The sequence below is a fragment of the Lonchura striata genome, chromosome 4 (genome assembly GCF_046129695.1).
Source record: "Lonchura striata isolate bLonStr1 chromosome 4, bLonStr1.mat, whole genome shotgun sequence".
NCBI classification, from domain to species: domain Eukaryota; kingdom Metazoa; phylum Chordata; class Aves; order Passeriformes; family Estrildidae; genus Lonchura; species Lonchura striata.
Genome location: NC_134606.1, coordinates 51,851,714 through 51,866,078, shown reverse-complemented (window position 1 = coordinate 51,866,078; position 14,365 = coordinate 51,851,714). Strand labels below are relative to the sequence as shown.

Below are 14,365 nucleotides of genomic sequence, written 5' to 3'. Positions count from 1 at the left end.
ACTGGAGGAAATGTTCAGTGAGGTGAGAGTTGAGGGAGAAGACATCTAAGAAGTATGTAGTGGCTGAAAGGGCATGTTCCAAGCCTTTGATTTTTGGTTAATTGAGATTTGATTCAGAAAAATGCTGCTTTTGTCACAGCCCATCCAGAAGGGTTGGAGCTCCCAGGTGTGCTCTATGTTGGGCTCTGCTGTCTGAAAGTTAATGATGAAACTCCTGCTGACTTTGGACTTTGGGGTTTTCTGATTTTGTGTGGAATTATTGGTTAATTTCAGATACGAGAGGAGCTCCTGATTTACTTACATACTGCTTGGGACCTGCATCTCAAGTCCTCAGGTGGTATGTATGTAATCATAAGTTCTTCTCACAGAACCGCAATATCACTTCTGAGTACTTTCAGTGTTGCAGGGGACAGTGTGAAGAAAGTGTAAATTTAGGAAGGAGTACTGTCTCTCTGTCCTATGGCAGTCCCGTGTATCACAGCTGATCTGTGGATCTTGGAGGCAACTTTGGAAGCACGGGAAGTTAGAAGGACACATTTCCCATGGCAAACCGAGGATGAGGAATGCAGAGTTGTCCTAGTGGAGGAGAGCACACCAAAGCCTGCTCACTTCTGCAGACTCCACGAGCTGTCCCTCATCTTGCTTTAGGCCTATGGTAATGAAAGCAAGAGGAAAATTAAGTCCAGGGTGTTCATGTGGCCACGAAGTACTGAATTTTTTATAAAGCTTAAAGTAACTGTCATTTTTCAAGTAATTTTCTAAGAGAGGGCTGGAATGTGGGTAGTGCACAGGAACCAATGTACCTTGAAAGTACATTTCTTTGTTTTAATAAGGCTGGCAGTGTACCGTGACTCACCACAATGAATTAATTTGGTGTTTACCATAACAGCACTGAGCTTAATAAACTCATCATATTTATGCAACTGTCTGTAGATGTTCTCTTGTCATTTGGGATTTATAAATAAGTACTAATACTTTTATCGCCACTTTCTCCTGAGCAGGAAATTCTTCATAGTGAAAGGCCATTAAAGCTCACTTCTATTTTTCTGTATAAAAAGTAAACAGAAGATCTTTAATAACTTGATTTTTATCTTTCTGTAGGTTTCTGGATTGTTAGTATGTACTCAGAAAAGCTGTTCAGCTTGAACAAAAGTATTGTAGGGCCATCCTTATCAAATTCCACCAGTCATATAATAGAGTTAATATCTCATTTTACTGCAGGTGCAATTTCATTTAAGGTTAGCCTTCTGCATTTGAAAGAGAGTATACATGTAATTTCAACAGATTTAAGTAAAAAAGAAAGTCTCTAAATTGAACAAAATGATACTAATTTATGGCACCCAAGTGATGAATGCTACATCTTTGGAAGGCAATGGTTTGTTGCTGAACAAAACAGAAGATCAGCTGCTTTCTCTCTTTTAATATTGTTTGATAGGTAAATCCTTAATGCTGAACAGCAGCTCTGGTTTACTACTGCTTCTTCTGTCATCTCTAGCAGGCAAGATGCTTATCCTTGTTTCTGTGCACTGCCTTCCTACTGACAGCAGTGTGGTGCTGAACACTGCTGAAGGGCACATCAGAGGGTGGCCACCTGCCTGCCCTCATGGGCCTCCAGTTAGCTGGGCTGAAATCTGCTTGGAGTCCCTGCCATAAAACAGGCTTTGCAGCTGGACCCACGGGCACTCTTTTGCTGGGTTAAGTGGTGGGAATGGGTGCAAAGGGAGCTCTGCTTTGTCTAATCTGGCAGCATTTGGCTGGAACACAAAATTTCTTCTCATGGAGCCCATGATTGGCAGCTCATTAAAAAGCTGGCTTAAAAAAAAAAATCCCTAGAGAAAAACAGAAAACAGTCTCTTCAGAACCAAAAAGTCTCACAGATATCAAGATCTCTAGTCAAAGGAAGGGCTGCTCTGCTTCCAGGTGCTTTGCTCATTTTGCAAGCTCTCTCAACATCACTTCATCCACTCAGGAGCAGGCATTTGCAGTGCTCCCCTCTTTCTTTCAGCTCAGGACAATGACTTCTGTCCTACACCTTCCCACATATCCTTTTTATGGCTGAAATATGATGCTTTAAATCTTATAAATATGGTTTATAAGTCAAGGCTTTGAGCATCAATGTGTGTCTCCTGACAGGCCTCAAGGATGAGGGCAAAATATCAAAACTCACCAGGTCTCAGTGAGACGGTGAGGTACCACTGAGATGGGAAAGAAGACTCCAAGAGTCTCCTACTTGCCTCTCTCCATTCTTATTTCCCACCTTCTTCCTCATGAGCCGAGCGAAGCTTCCAGGTGGCTCCAGTGAGAGCTGCTCTGCTGCGAGAGATGAGCCTGCTTTGCCAAAACCTAAAGCTTGCTCAGAGAGATGCAGCACAAGCTGGCATCACCCCAGTTATTGCAGTGAATAGGAAAAATTTAGGCAGTTGCTTCACTGAAATAAAAAACCACAAATGCTCCTTGTGGGTCCCTACCTGTCTACTTTGATAATTGAAGGATGCTTACAAACCAGCTTAGTTTTATATCTTGCTTGAAGAGAACCAAATTCTGCAGACTTTGTATCAGATTTCTGATAGAAAAGTGAGAAGGTTTTGCTGGAGGAATGATTTTTGCCTAGCCACTACAGAAGTTCCCAGAGGTCTTGTCACTGCCTGATCCCATCTACAAGCACCAAGTGCTCCCATGTGAGCCCCCTAGGAGCCAGCACAAGGGCTGGGACCTTGGCTCAGGCCCCCGAGGCAGAGCCCACCAAGATACTCAACTAAAGCATTTTTATTTTTATTATTTACATTCCGCCACCCCCCCCCCCCCCACCTTCAGCAGTGGGCATTCATTACATTGGCTCTGCAAATCTGCTTTCTATAGCAGTCTGATCTGCTGACTAGAGCCAAGCACCTCATCACATCCTCTTCCTTATCAGTGCCAATGGGGAAGCTGTCCCTCTGGACAATATGTTCCTGGTGCAGGAAGCTGATATTCAGTCACCTTTGACATCCCAGAACCTGCACTGGCATTTCCAATATCATTGTAAATGGCCTCTCATATCTCATGCTCACTACTGATAGCTGAGAATGAAATTAGATCAAAAAAGGTGTTTTCACAGAGGTCTCCATTCTGGAGCATTTGTGACACCTTGCTATCATATTAAGTTAGGGTTTTTTATCTGTGGATATTTTGGAGGAGTAATTCCATTTCACTGCCAGAAGCAAAGTATGTAGTTACCAAGTGGAATCCAGCCCTATTCCCATTGATTCATTAGGATTTATTCACATCCCTGTCAGATTTGGAAACCACAGGCAGCTTAGTTTTCTGTGTTTATATCTATGAGACATCACTCAGCACTGTGAATTCATAGCCAAATCAGTTAAAGTGCACACAGACCCTTTTGTTTGTTTAGCTCAATAAATTTACATCATTGCCTCAAAAAATGTAATTCTAACACTTTTATTGCTAAAGAAAAATATATTTAAGACCTGCACTCTGTCCATGAGCAAGTTTTAAAGGTCATGTTTTTTGGACAAATCGGATTATTTTGATATATAGTCTTCTTTTGTAAGTTTTCTAAGACTATGGTATTTCAAAACATCAGGAACTCATGCACCCTGCTTATTAATTTCCACTGGCTTATGTCTCGCAGTATTACTCTGCACTAATAAGCAGGTTCAAAAGAGCCAAGGCCATTGAGGAAAACGTTCAGTTGTAGAAATCTGGAACTAGGAAGGAGAGGCACTTGCTGGAATTACAGCATTGGAAGATCATTATCATTCAGAGCATTTAGTTAATGCGTTATTACTTTAGTCACTTATTAAATCTGAAAATCAAATAACAAACTGACTGTAGTGTCTGACGCCCAACAGGTACATCTGATTAGCATATCGGGGACCCCACCAGGAGCTGCGGCAAATCCACCTATTTTTATGGAAAGAGTGCCATCGTGTGGGAGCCTCCTTGCAGCACGCAGGGACAGCAGCCCCGTGCGCCTGCTTGCGAGGAACCTCCCTTCCTCCTTTGTTTTTCCTGGAATTTCCACAAAAGCGCAGTTTTCGTTTCTGAAAATGAACGACAAAGATAGGAACTTTCTTAACTAGGAACAAGTTAGAACTATTCCATCTCCTTAATATGTTAACTATTCTTTTGATTGCATAAACAGGTGGATTCTGAAATGGTGTGTTTCTGAAGCCTAACCAGAAGCAGGATCTCCCTCTTTCTCTGCATGCCATTAATATCGTTAGATATTAGTGCTCTTATCATTTCTCTCAATATATATTTTATCCTTCAACATCTGTTAGCAGCTGCACTTTTACAAGGCTTCATTATAAGCTTTCCACTTCTTGAGCTCTCCCATGTAATGGTACCATTACTATACCAAATTTCTACTTCAATTTTTTATGTTTTCCTTTAAAACTTTGAACTTATAAGTTACATCCATAAAGAAAATTGCCAATAAATATCAGGGGTACAATTAGGAATAAATCTCCGTTAAGGAACAAGCCAAAGCTCAGTATCTTTATGCAAATGTCTTTTGTTAAAAAGATGTCTTGTGTAATCAGTAATTATACTGACAAGTGAAGAATCATTTAATTAATGAGAATAGAGCAATCATTTGGATGGTTCTTTCTATTCCTGACTGAATAAAAGAGAGAAAATGGCCCTGCTCAGGGATTAGATCCACTGCTGGAAGAAATAAACCACATGGATATTGCTCTGTTACTGCCTTGGGAAGATAGTACATGTATGTTTGGATTAGGCATTGAAAATTAATTTTCTATTACTTCACAAGAACTTACACAAAAGTGTTCTGTTTATGCTGGCTGTCTGCTCCCGCTAACCTCTCAGGATGGACTATCTGGGCCAAAATACTCACCTAAATCCTAGTACAGGATTCCAGGGCAGTGAGAACAAGAATTATGGTGAGTTCTTTCCATAAGGACTGTATGCCATGATCCAGGGTAGTGTATGGACCCCGTTTGAAGTTGCAGAGGAGTAATCTGGTCTCCAGTTCAGCCCTTTGTTTAGAGCAGGCCAATTTGCTCTGGGTCTTTCCCACTGGGTCTTTGAATTTCACCAGGGGTGGTGATGCCATAAATTTTCTGTTCCACTGTTTAACCTCTTTGATTCTCCTCTTATCTGGTCGGAATTTATTATCTTCCAGTTTATCCCAGTTGCATCTCCTCCTGTCACTGGATCTCTACACACTCCCAACAGGCAGCTGCAGGCAGCAGTGGCAGCAGTCCTGCCTGCGGTGCCATCCCTCCAAACCTTAAGTGAACATGGTTGGTTCATAATAGCTATTCAGTCTCTTGCAACAAACCAGATTATCCTCCCACCCTTGAGAGATCCCTACTCCATCAGAAAGCTTCAGGATAAAGCTTCTCTAAGTTGTCTCTGGGTTTGGGAGAAGTCAAAATGTAGTCCAGGCAATTCTGACCTTGAGTAACTTTACCCAGGGTGGGACCTTTAGCAATGTACTGTCAGCAGGCACTGCACAGAATTTGTCCCACTTCTTACAAACTCAAAGCTACATGAACAAGATGGTTCTGGCATCCCTAAGGACACGTGTATCACGTGTGATCTGTTCTTTTAGGGCTCTGTTCCCTCTGGGACAGCACAGGGGTGAAGAAGCTGTGTCCCTCTGAACGGGTCATGATCCCAGCCGCCAGACATACTACAAGGTGGGAAGTGGGAGCTTCCTCCAGACCTATGCTGGGATTTCAGGCACTGGTGGCTCTGTCAAGCTTACCATTCCTGGCAAGACCACAACACAAATATGTGGCCATTTGGTTGTGCCATATCAAATTAAGTGGCCTTGTGGACACAGCTACCTGTTGAAGCAGCATCAGAGACTGAGCCACCTCTGCACAGAGCAGCTGCCCTGTGGGCCCCAGGTACATTCAAGCTCCCTTTTGAGGCTGATGTAGATCACTGCACTGAGCTGCTGTGGTAGCCTTGAGACAGTGGGAAAGCTTTCCTTTATCCTGTAGTGCACTCTGAGTGTAGTCTCTCTGTAGCAAGATCCCAGACCTCTGCTGGTTTGTGTGCACTTGAACTTTTTTGCATGCTGTGCCAAATGATTGCAATAGTAATTGTTTGCCTTCCAACACTGAAATAAGAAACAAATTTATTACATGAAGAAAAACCTTTCCATTCTTTTTAGGTGTAATCATTTAATTTTTTATCTTGGCTAACCAGAGGCACCCAGCTGTTACTGTAGTCATTTCTCGATGCTTTAAAAAAAAACTCTCTCCTCAGAAATAAATAGAGTAAATATGAAAATATTCTTCCAACCAAAATTCTCATTTCTCAAACCTTTCATCCCACAGGAAGTGTAGTTAAATACATTGTCCTTGCAAGCTGCCCAGGAAATATCTGGCAGCAGGTTGGGTATGTAGGTCCAAGGACAAGTGAATTCCACAGCAAGGAACCTTCCTGTGGAACCACTTATCATCTGGTTGCATTCTGACATTAAGCAAGACTGCTTTAGGCCATCACTGACTGCAGTAAGATGGTTTTGCTGTCTCTCCAAAGCAGAAAATGTAGGTAACCCAATAAAGATCAGTTTACAACAGCGTCGTGTGTAACGTGGTAAATCCAAAATGTATATTCCTTCTGATTTTTTAAATTGAAATGTCTCTCCTCCAATGATTTGGATGTAAAATATTGTCAGATATCTAATGGACTATGAAAGTCAGTTGACCTAGATTAGTAAAATCCAATTGAGAAAATAGAGTATATGAAGTAAAGCATCTTCATTGAGTTTGTTAAAATAAGGAATGAGAGATTTGTGTTTGCTTTGCTGTATCTGAATATGCTCAGCCTAACAGGCAAGCCCATACCCAAGCTTTCTTTTCTGGCTAACTCACTCTGTGCAGGTTCATCTGCTGCTTGGCTTTCCAAGACAGGTGGGAAGGTTGCAGGCAGTCAGATTTACACCCTCACACTCTCAGGTGCTGCTGTCCCACTGTAACCCCTGACTCTGTGCTTTCTCCCCAAGGATTTTGGAGCTGCAGCAGAATGGCGACATGGATGTACTGAAGCATAAGTGGTGGCCGAAGAACGGTCAGTGTGATCTTTACTCATCTGTGGATACCAAACAGAAAGGAGGTGCCCTGGACATAAAAAGTTTTGCAGGTGTTTTCTGCATCCTCGCTGCAGGGATTGTCCTATCCTGTTTCATTGCAATGTTGGAAACGTGGTGGAATAAAAGGAAAGGCTCCCGGGTTCCATCAAAAGAGGTATTAGACCCTCCATTTCTCCTGGGGAATTTTCATGCACCCTAAAGATTGCTGCCTTGACTTTATAGCACTAGAGAGGGTGGGAAATTCAGAGATACTTCATTAGTGTCCTGATTTTTTAACATAAATAATATTCCTCAAAAATCTTTCTAGCTATTCTTTCTAGAAAAGCTTGAATAAAAATAAATGTATATTGATGATGTATAAATATGCAACTATTCTGAGTAAAACACAGTTGTTACTTGTAGAATAGTACATTATTAATACATCAATATTCAGTTCATTGTTCCCATTGGTGACAGCTAATTCTCACTAGATGTCTTGGCTTCTTCTTGAAAAATATGTCCCCTAAGTTCAGTGGCTGAGTATTTTAAAATAAATTTGCAAAATTTACCACTTGAATAAGCTTGTCCCCAATTTCAGAAACATTAAGCTCTTGAGACTTCCATGAACTTCAGTTCTTGTTATTTTATCTGAAGTCCAGGGAATCAAGACTACATTAGATTTTTCAGGTTCAGGCCAGACATATTTTTGAAACCTGGTACGGGCTTGTTTCAGAAAATCTTGTACAGATGCCACAGAGAAATATGTTATTTTACACCTGAGATGAGTTTGCTTCTACACCTGCATGTGTAATGCTTTCCTTCCTGTGGTAATCTACCTGTCCCTCTACCAGCCATTTGAGCCTTGTGCAACTTTGCACCAAATTTCTTATATTCATAATTAAGTTTCTACCTCTACAAAATGCTAAAAAGAAATTAGGGACAAAATGATTTATTAAAATATCCTTGGAAGCAACACACAAACCTGAACCTAAAGGAGAGCTTTAATGTAGCACTATCAAATATAGCTTTTCTGTCTGTGTAGCTTAGGCACATCTGTGTAGCTTGTGGGGTATTGATGTTAATTTGTGTGGAGTGGTCTTGCCTTCTTTGCAGTTTCTCCATTGTGTTTATTTCTGCTAATCTAATGCTGTCTAATCAGGCAGGATTAATTACACCACCTCATTAGACAACATTGGCACTGATGTTAAAATACATTTAATCTTTTCTTGCCTGTTTTAATTCCCAAGTTTTTTTTTCTTTTTTTTTTTTTTTTTCTTTTTTTTTTCTTTTTTGTTCAAGATCTGGACCGGACCATTATTAAAAGGAAAAAAAAAAAGGAATCTCTAGTCTTTAAATTGGGTTTCTCAGGAATGGAAACCATGTAGTTTCACCTGGTAAATTATTTTAAAAACCTAAAATTTACTTGATTGTTGTTTACCCAAAGATTCAGAACTTCATACTTTATATTTATCTGGTGCAAAACATGAAAATCAGTAACAAGGAAAAGAAAAAAAACACCAACACTGATATTTTACACAAATATAAAATTTTCTATTTCAATTTTCAAATGCTGATAAATTCAAGTGTGTACTTTCCACAAATGGTATAATTTGGCCTCCTTGATCTTTATTATATGGTCATTAGCTTAGCATTGAAACGCTCATCTCAACGTTAAATTGAAAAGCTTGGCTCAAAACTGAGTTTAATGTGGACATATATGCTGAATGTCCCCATTATCCTGGATGTGGGGGTCATTCAGCAAAGAAATACATCTTAACTAACTTTCTTGAAATTCATTTTAGCTTCCATGAAATCCATTGGCTCTTCCAGGCCACTAGTCCAGAATCGGGGGTCAGATTGGGCCAGTTTGTGGTCAGCAAGCCAACCCTTTTTCCTGGTGGCTGCCATCTTGTGCTCCAGAAAGCAAGCATTTATACTGAAAAAAAATTGTCTAATGGTTGTGAAGATAACATTTCGGTCGCGTGCCAGAAGTAACCCATTCACTGATGTCTGCCTGAGTCTGCAGACAGCCTTAAACAGTAGCTCTGAGAGAAGTATGAACCGCCCCAGTAATCACAATGGGATGTTGACTCTGAAGCCTGATGATAATTTAAATGTGAAAACTGCTGAATATTTCACTACTGATCACACAAGAGAGAAGAGGAAAGATCATATTATGGAGATATGCACAATCTTACTGTGAGTGGGTCTCATTTTGGTGTATCGATTGGGTGGAGATTGGGTTGTGGGCTAAGCATGGGAGATTATCACCGCTTATATATTTTCACTGGTCTGACCCTAGCCCCAAATGCATCTCTGTAAAAGAAAGAAGACTATTTTGAGTTACTCTTAGAGGCTCAGAAACTATGAAATTCCAATCTTTTCCCAACTGGCTTTTAAAATTACAAAGTATTTGCATGTTTGTTTTTTTTCAAAATTAAAAGCAAACAAACAAAAACTAGAAAAAAAAAAAAGGAAAATATTTAGGACTGTCCCTCAGAGACATAGTCATGACTTGCACACACTAATCGAGCCTCTGTATATTTCTTTAGATTCTGATGTGGCCCCAGTTCTCCTGCATCCATATGCAGCTCCAAATTTTTTGAGGAGATAGCGTTTGGTGAATGCGTTTGGATTTGATGTCACCTGTGTGGTTGTTATGTGCATCCATGTCTATGTCCACCTGTGAATAAACAATAGACAGAGAGCTAAGTCCAAGGAATGAGCACTGCATTTTTTCCTTCCCATGATGAGCTCCAACCAAAGCCCTCGTGGTCAGTGATCATCCAGTCCCTGGGAGATCCCTGATGCCCTGTTCCCTTCTCCTTTTTCCCTGGTTTTGTCTCCCTGTCCCTGCCCTTGGAGGGTGCAGTCCTGGAGGGGAGCTGGCCTCTCAGTCTCCTTCCAGTCGGGTTCTGTGTTCGGCGTGGTGCCAGCGCAAATGTTCAGTGATCCATTCTGCTAAGTAGATGAACTCCTGCAGTTTGTTCTAGGTGTGAACTTCATTCCTAGAGAAAGGGGGGATCTCAAGTCCATTTGGTATACTAGGAGTTTTGACATTGATTCAGGGAGCTCTGGATCAAGCCAGTCAATGAATTTCAGTAATCAAGGCTGGAAGTCATCAATGCACATCTATCGGCTGCCTAATTATCCTCTGTGAGGTCCTAGAGTGTGAGATATTTCTAGTGGCCTGGAAGAGCCAGTAAATTTCACAGAGATAAAGGTAAATTTTAAGGTTAGTTGAAATTGATTTTTGTTCTAAATGAGCTGTACTGCTTAGACTGAGGGAATATCCCTGTACGTGTGTACTTAATGCTGCTTTGAATTAAGCTTTGAAGTTCAGCAGAAATATGTATGTACAACACAGGTGATTTATTGGGTCACCTAGAGCTTTCTCCTCTTTTTTAACTTCTATGCATTTAAATTCTCAATTATAACAAACAAACCTGTTTAACTGTATTCTCTGGGAAGAGAGATTTAATAACGAAAAGGGACAGAGGTAAGAGAAGCGATGATACAATAACTACATCAGGCTGCCTTCTCTTCTCACCCACAAAAGTATAATTCCATCAGAATAGATGGAATTGCTTCTTTGTAGGTGAGGAGATAATTAATCCCTCTGTTGGCATTGCAATTTAAAATTGCCTGGTGTACTCTTTTCTGTTCAATGTCAATGAGTCACCAGCGCTTGGGGTTTTTTCTCTGTATGTTCAGTTTTTCTATACCACAATTTACATTATAAAGGCAAAATGGAACCTGAGAAGGTTCTAGCCCTTCCTTAAACCCTGAGACGATGACAAAGACGGCAACCTGATCATTCAGAGCCTCCCATGTTGACATCCAAATTTAGTTCTCATTGCAGAGTTGAAGAACTGGCATCATTCCAGGCATTTGAGATTATGCAGTTTACTTTTATTCAGCTGTTGCTAGTCTAACCCACCTAGCTCCGAGCTTGCCTTTTCCTGGAAAGCTACCCGTGGCGCTTTGAGTTTTGTTGTTTGGATCCAGGGCTTGAAGGTAGCTGTGGTGTAAGGGTCTGCCTCATTTTGGCTTTGCCCACCTGGCGTCAGGCGGTGGGGGAGTTCACTGGTGACATCCAGGACACCGTCAGCCAAGAGCCAGCTCTAGTCAGTTGTGCCTTGTGCTCCCTGAGCAGTGCTGATCACCCTGTGAAACTTCAGCCCAGCACAAATGGCGATGGTGAGTGGTGCCTCTTGTTTTTCTCATTCCCCAGGACGACAAGGAGATCGACCTGGAGCACCTCCACAGGCGTGTGAACAGCCTCTGCACAGACGACGACAGTCCCCATAAACAGTTCTCCACCTCATCGATTGACTTGACCCCGCTGGACATTGACACTTTACCCACACGTCAGGCACTGGAGCAAATCAGTGACTTCAGGAACACTCACATCACCACAACCACCTTCATACCAGAGCAGATCCAGACTCTGAGCCGCACACTGTCTGCTAAAGCCGCCTCGGGATTCTCCTTTGGCAGCGTGCCCGAGCACCGAACTGGCCCTTTCAGGCACAGGGCACCCAATGGAGGCTTTTTCAGAAGCCCCATCAAAACAATGTCATCTATCCCTTACCAACCAACTCCTACCTTGGGCCTGAATATTGGTAGCGACCCAGACCGAGGCACCTCCATCTGAGCATCAGAACAAGTTTCTTCACTGTTTCTTATTTAGGACTCCCTTTGCAAGGAGCAGCTGTAATATTGTGGGACTAACATGGATGTAACCTTTCTTCTTTTCCTTATTTTTTGGTTTTGAGGGTTGTGGTTTGGGGTTTTGGTTGTTTTTTTATTTGTTTGAGGGTTATTTTCTCTTCAGGGGTTGTTTTGGGCTTTTTTTCTTTATTTTATTTAAGAATCATAATTATTAGTAGCAACTCTTCCTCCTCCTCTTCTCTGCTTTCACAGTCTGGTCTCTTCTGCCTCCCCTTATTCTCTGTACTACTTGAATCACTTGTTCTTCGGTTTATCGACACGTTAGGATTTGGTTACTTCAGGCCTTTCATATACTTTAAATACAGGAAACAAGCAGTGATTCATGCATAGGAGAACCCTGAGGATTACTTTACAGAAGGGCATTCGCTCCTCCTCCCCCACCGCCTTTTTTTACTATAATTGCAATAACTGAAGTATTTTTCATGTACTCTGCTGCATCGAGTCAGCGCTCCACTGCTCTGTGTCCTTTTAACTGTGGACCAAAGGCAAACCCTGCAGTTTAAAAAATGGAAAATGAAAAAAAAAAAAAAGGCAAAAAGATAAAAAAAAAAAAAAAAAAAAGGAAAGGAAAACAAAGTTCAAAGATCATTCAGGCCCCATAATATAAGAATGCAATTTTGTAGGATTACAAAAAGCCATTAATATGCCAGTAAAGACTACAGTTAAATCTACTTTTGCACTGCAACAGTGCATATGATCTTTATGTGATTGTACATTGTTAAAAGTTTTTCTTATGTACAGTAAGCTGTATCATATGGCAGAAGCCTCTGTTGTGTTAAATAAATTAATATCTCATACATATATATACACACATATACACACATATGTGTGTGTGTATATATAAACATGTATATATAGCTATAAAAATGGCAGCTGTTGCTATCGCAATTAATTTAATAAAGCTTTAGTAAAAATGTGTTGTATACAAGAGAGATGTATAGTGCAGGGTGTCTTTTCCTTTAGAAAAGACAGGTTGCTTTAACATTATTCTGACTTGCATCGTTTGCCAACAGAGCATATTTTATACTTTTCTATTAGAGCATCCAGGGCAATTTAACATTTGTACCTAGATGTAACTCCTTTGGTTAGGTTTTGCATTGGCTTTTGAGCATTCTATAAGGCTAATCTTGATAATTTTCCTTTTAATAAATTAAACAAATGGAACTCTCTCTTAGATATACCATGTTCATGAACAACTGATACAGCTCTAGAGCAGTTATACATGGATCAAAGGTCAATAAATCCTTTTCCAAGTCAGCACAGTTAATCAATACAATAATGGTGTGAGTGGAGGAAAAAAAAAAAAAGCCCTCAAGATACACAGATGTGGCCTTAATTATAATCATGTATTGTTCTAAGGGAAAAAATATGAACAGGCACCCAGTTTAACCCTTTCTCTGTTAAGTTAGATTTAGAGGAGCTATGTATTTTTTACATTAGTGCCAACTGTATAAAGCAAGAAAAAGAACAGCAGTGAGAGCAAAACAGGTGCCCACTTTGGCACCAGCTTTTTCAAGTAACATTGTTACCTGTTAGAAACATAGGAAGAGCTTTCAATTTGTAATCCTTAAACTAAAAATGCAGTTAAGTAGAAAGCAAGCAGTTTATCCTGTGACTTTTTTTCATTTGGTTTTCTTTTTAATGCAACCATACACTTATTTTAATCTAACTCATTCTTTGGCTAAGATTAATAGGAATCAGCCTATGTGATTTGCTTTAGGATAAATTAAAAGGTATATTCTTCAGATTATTCTATTTTGATGCTAATTCTGTTCTGGGGGAGCATCTTGTACTGTCACTGTTTTTTGTACTAAATCTTCAAATATTGTCTACTGTGTAAGGCAGAACGAATTCTTATGTGCAAAAGGCCATTTTGTTTCCAGGGTAGCAAGTGTCTAAAAGCATGCACAACTTGCTTCCCCCTTGTAACATTCATGAACTCATCCACACTTCTGAGTAAAAGAAAAAAGAGAAAAGAAAAAAAAAAAAGAACATTTCTTTCCAACAAGCTACGTAGGGACATACCAGATGTTGCAGTGATTTTAGCTATTAAAAAACCTGTTAACCATGTACAATATTTAAAATAGGCCTATTTTGATGTGTTGCCTATTATACAGATACACAAAACACTTTTTGGAGGCCTCAGTTACAAGTGGCAGAGCTTTCTGTGTATAATTTGTCTAAATAATTTGTCTAATAAAATTGTTTTCTAAACTTGCGCTTCCTCTTGTTCACTTGCTGAATGCTGTGGGATTTTTAGCCTATGGCAAGGTAATGTAGTCATGGATTTGTTGCACTACTACGGAAGGGTTTTAGCCCATGGAGATGGGAGGAGCTCCTCAGGCTGCTGTGAGTCAGCTCAGTAAAGAGCACCTGTGGAAAACACCGAGGTTTAACATGTTTATCAATGTCAAGCTTAGATTTCAGAGAGCATTTACAAACAGCATTTTGTAGGCATAGAGTTGCTTAGCACTGACAAGTACAGGACATCATTTTTAGAAATACTGCATGCCAACTTCATCTGTTTTAGTATAATGTAGGAATTTTCTTGAAGCATGGCTTTTATTTTTATAGAATCAC

The 14,365-nt window shown here is 40.3% G+C and overlaps 1 protein-coding gene across 3 annotated transcripts in view; it reads left to right on the top strand.

The window, feature by feature from the left end:
- The window catches only part of GRID2 (glutamate ionotropic receptor delta type subunit 2), a 680,704-nt gene extending 666,705 nt beyond the window's left edge, over positions 1-13,999 (top strand). For 2 of the 3 annotated variants that reach the window (XM_021550296.3, XM_021550297.3), the window contains exons 15-16: positions 6,986-7,226; positions 11,286-13,999. In XM_021550296.3, the coding sequence (XP_021405971.2) occupies positions 6,986-7,226; positions 11,286-11,708 (664 nt within the window). In that variant the 3' untranslated portion in view covers positions 11,709-13,999. Of the gene's footprint in view, positions 1-6,985; positions 7,227-8,350; positions 9,251-11,285 lie in introns of all 3 variants that reach the window. The other variant, XR_004148251.2, reaches the window with a different exon arrangement.
- The last annotated feature ends 366 nt before the right edge of the window (positions 14,000-14,365 follow it).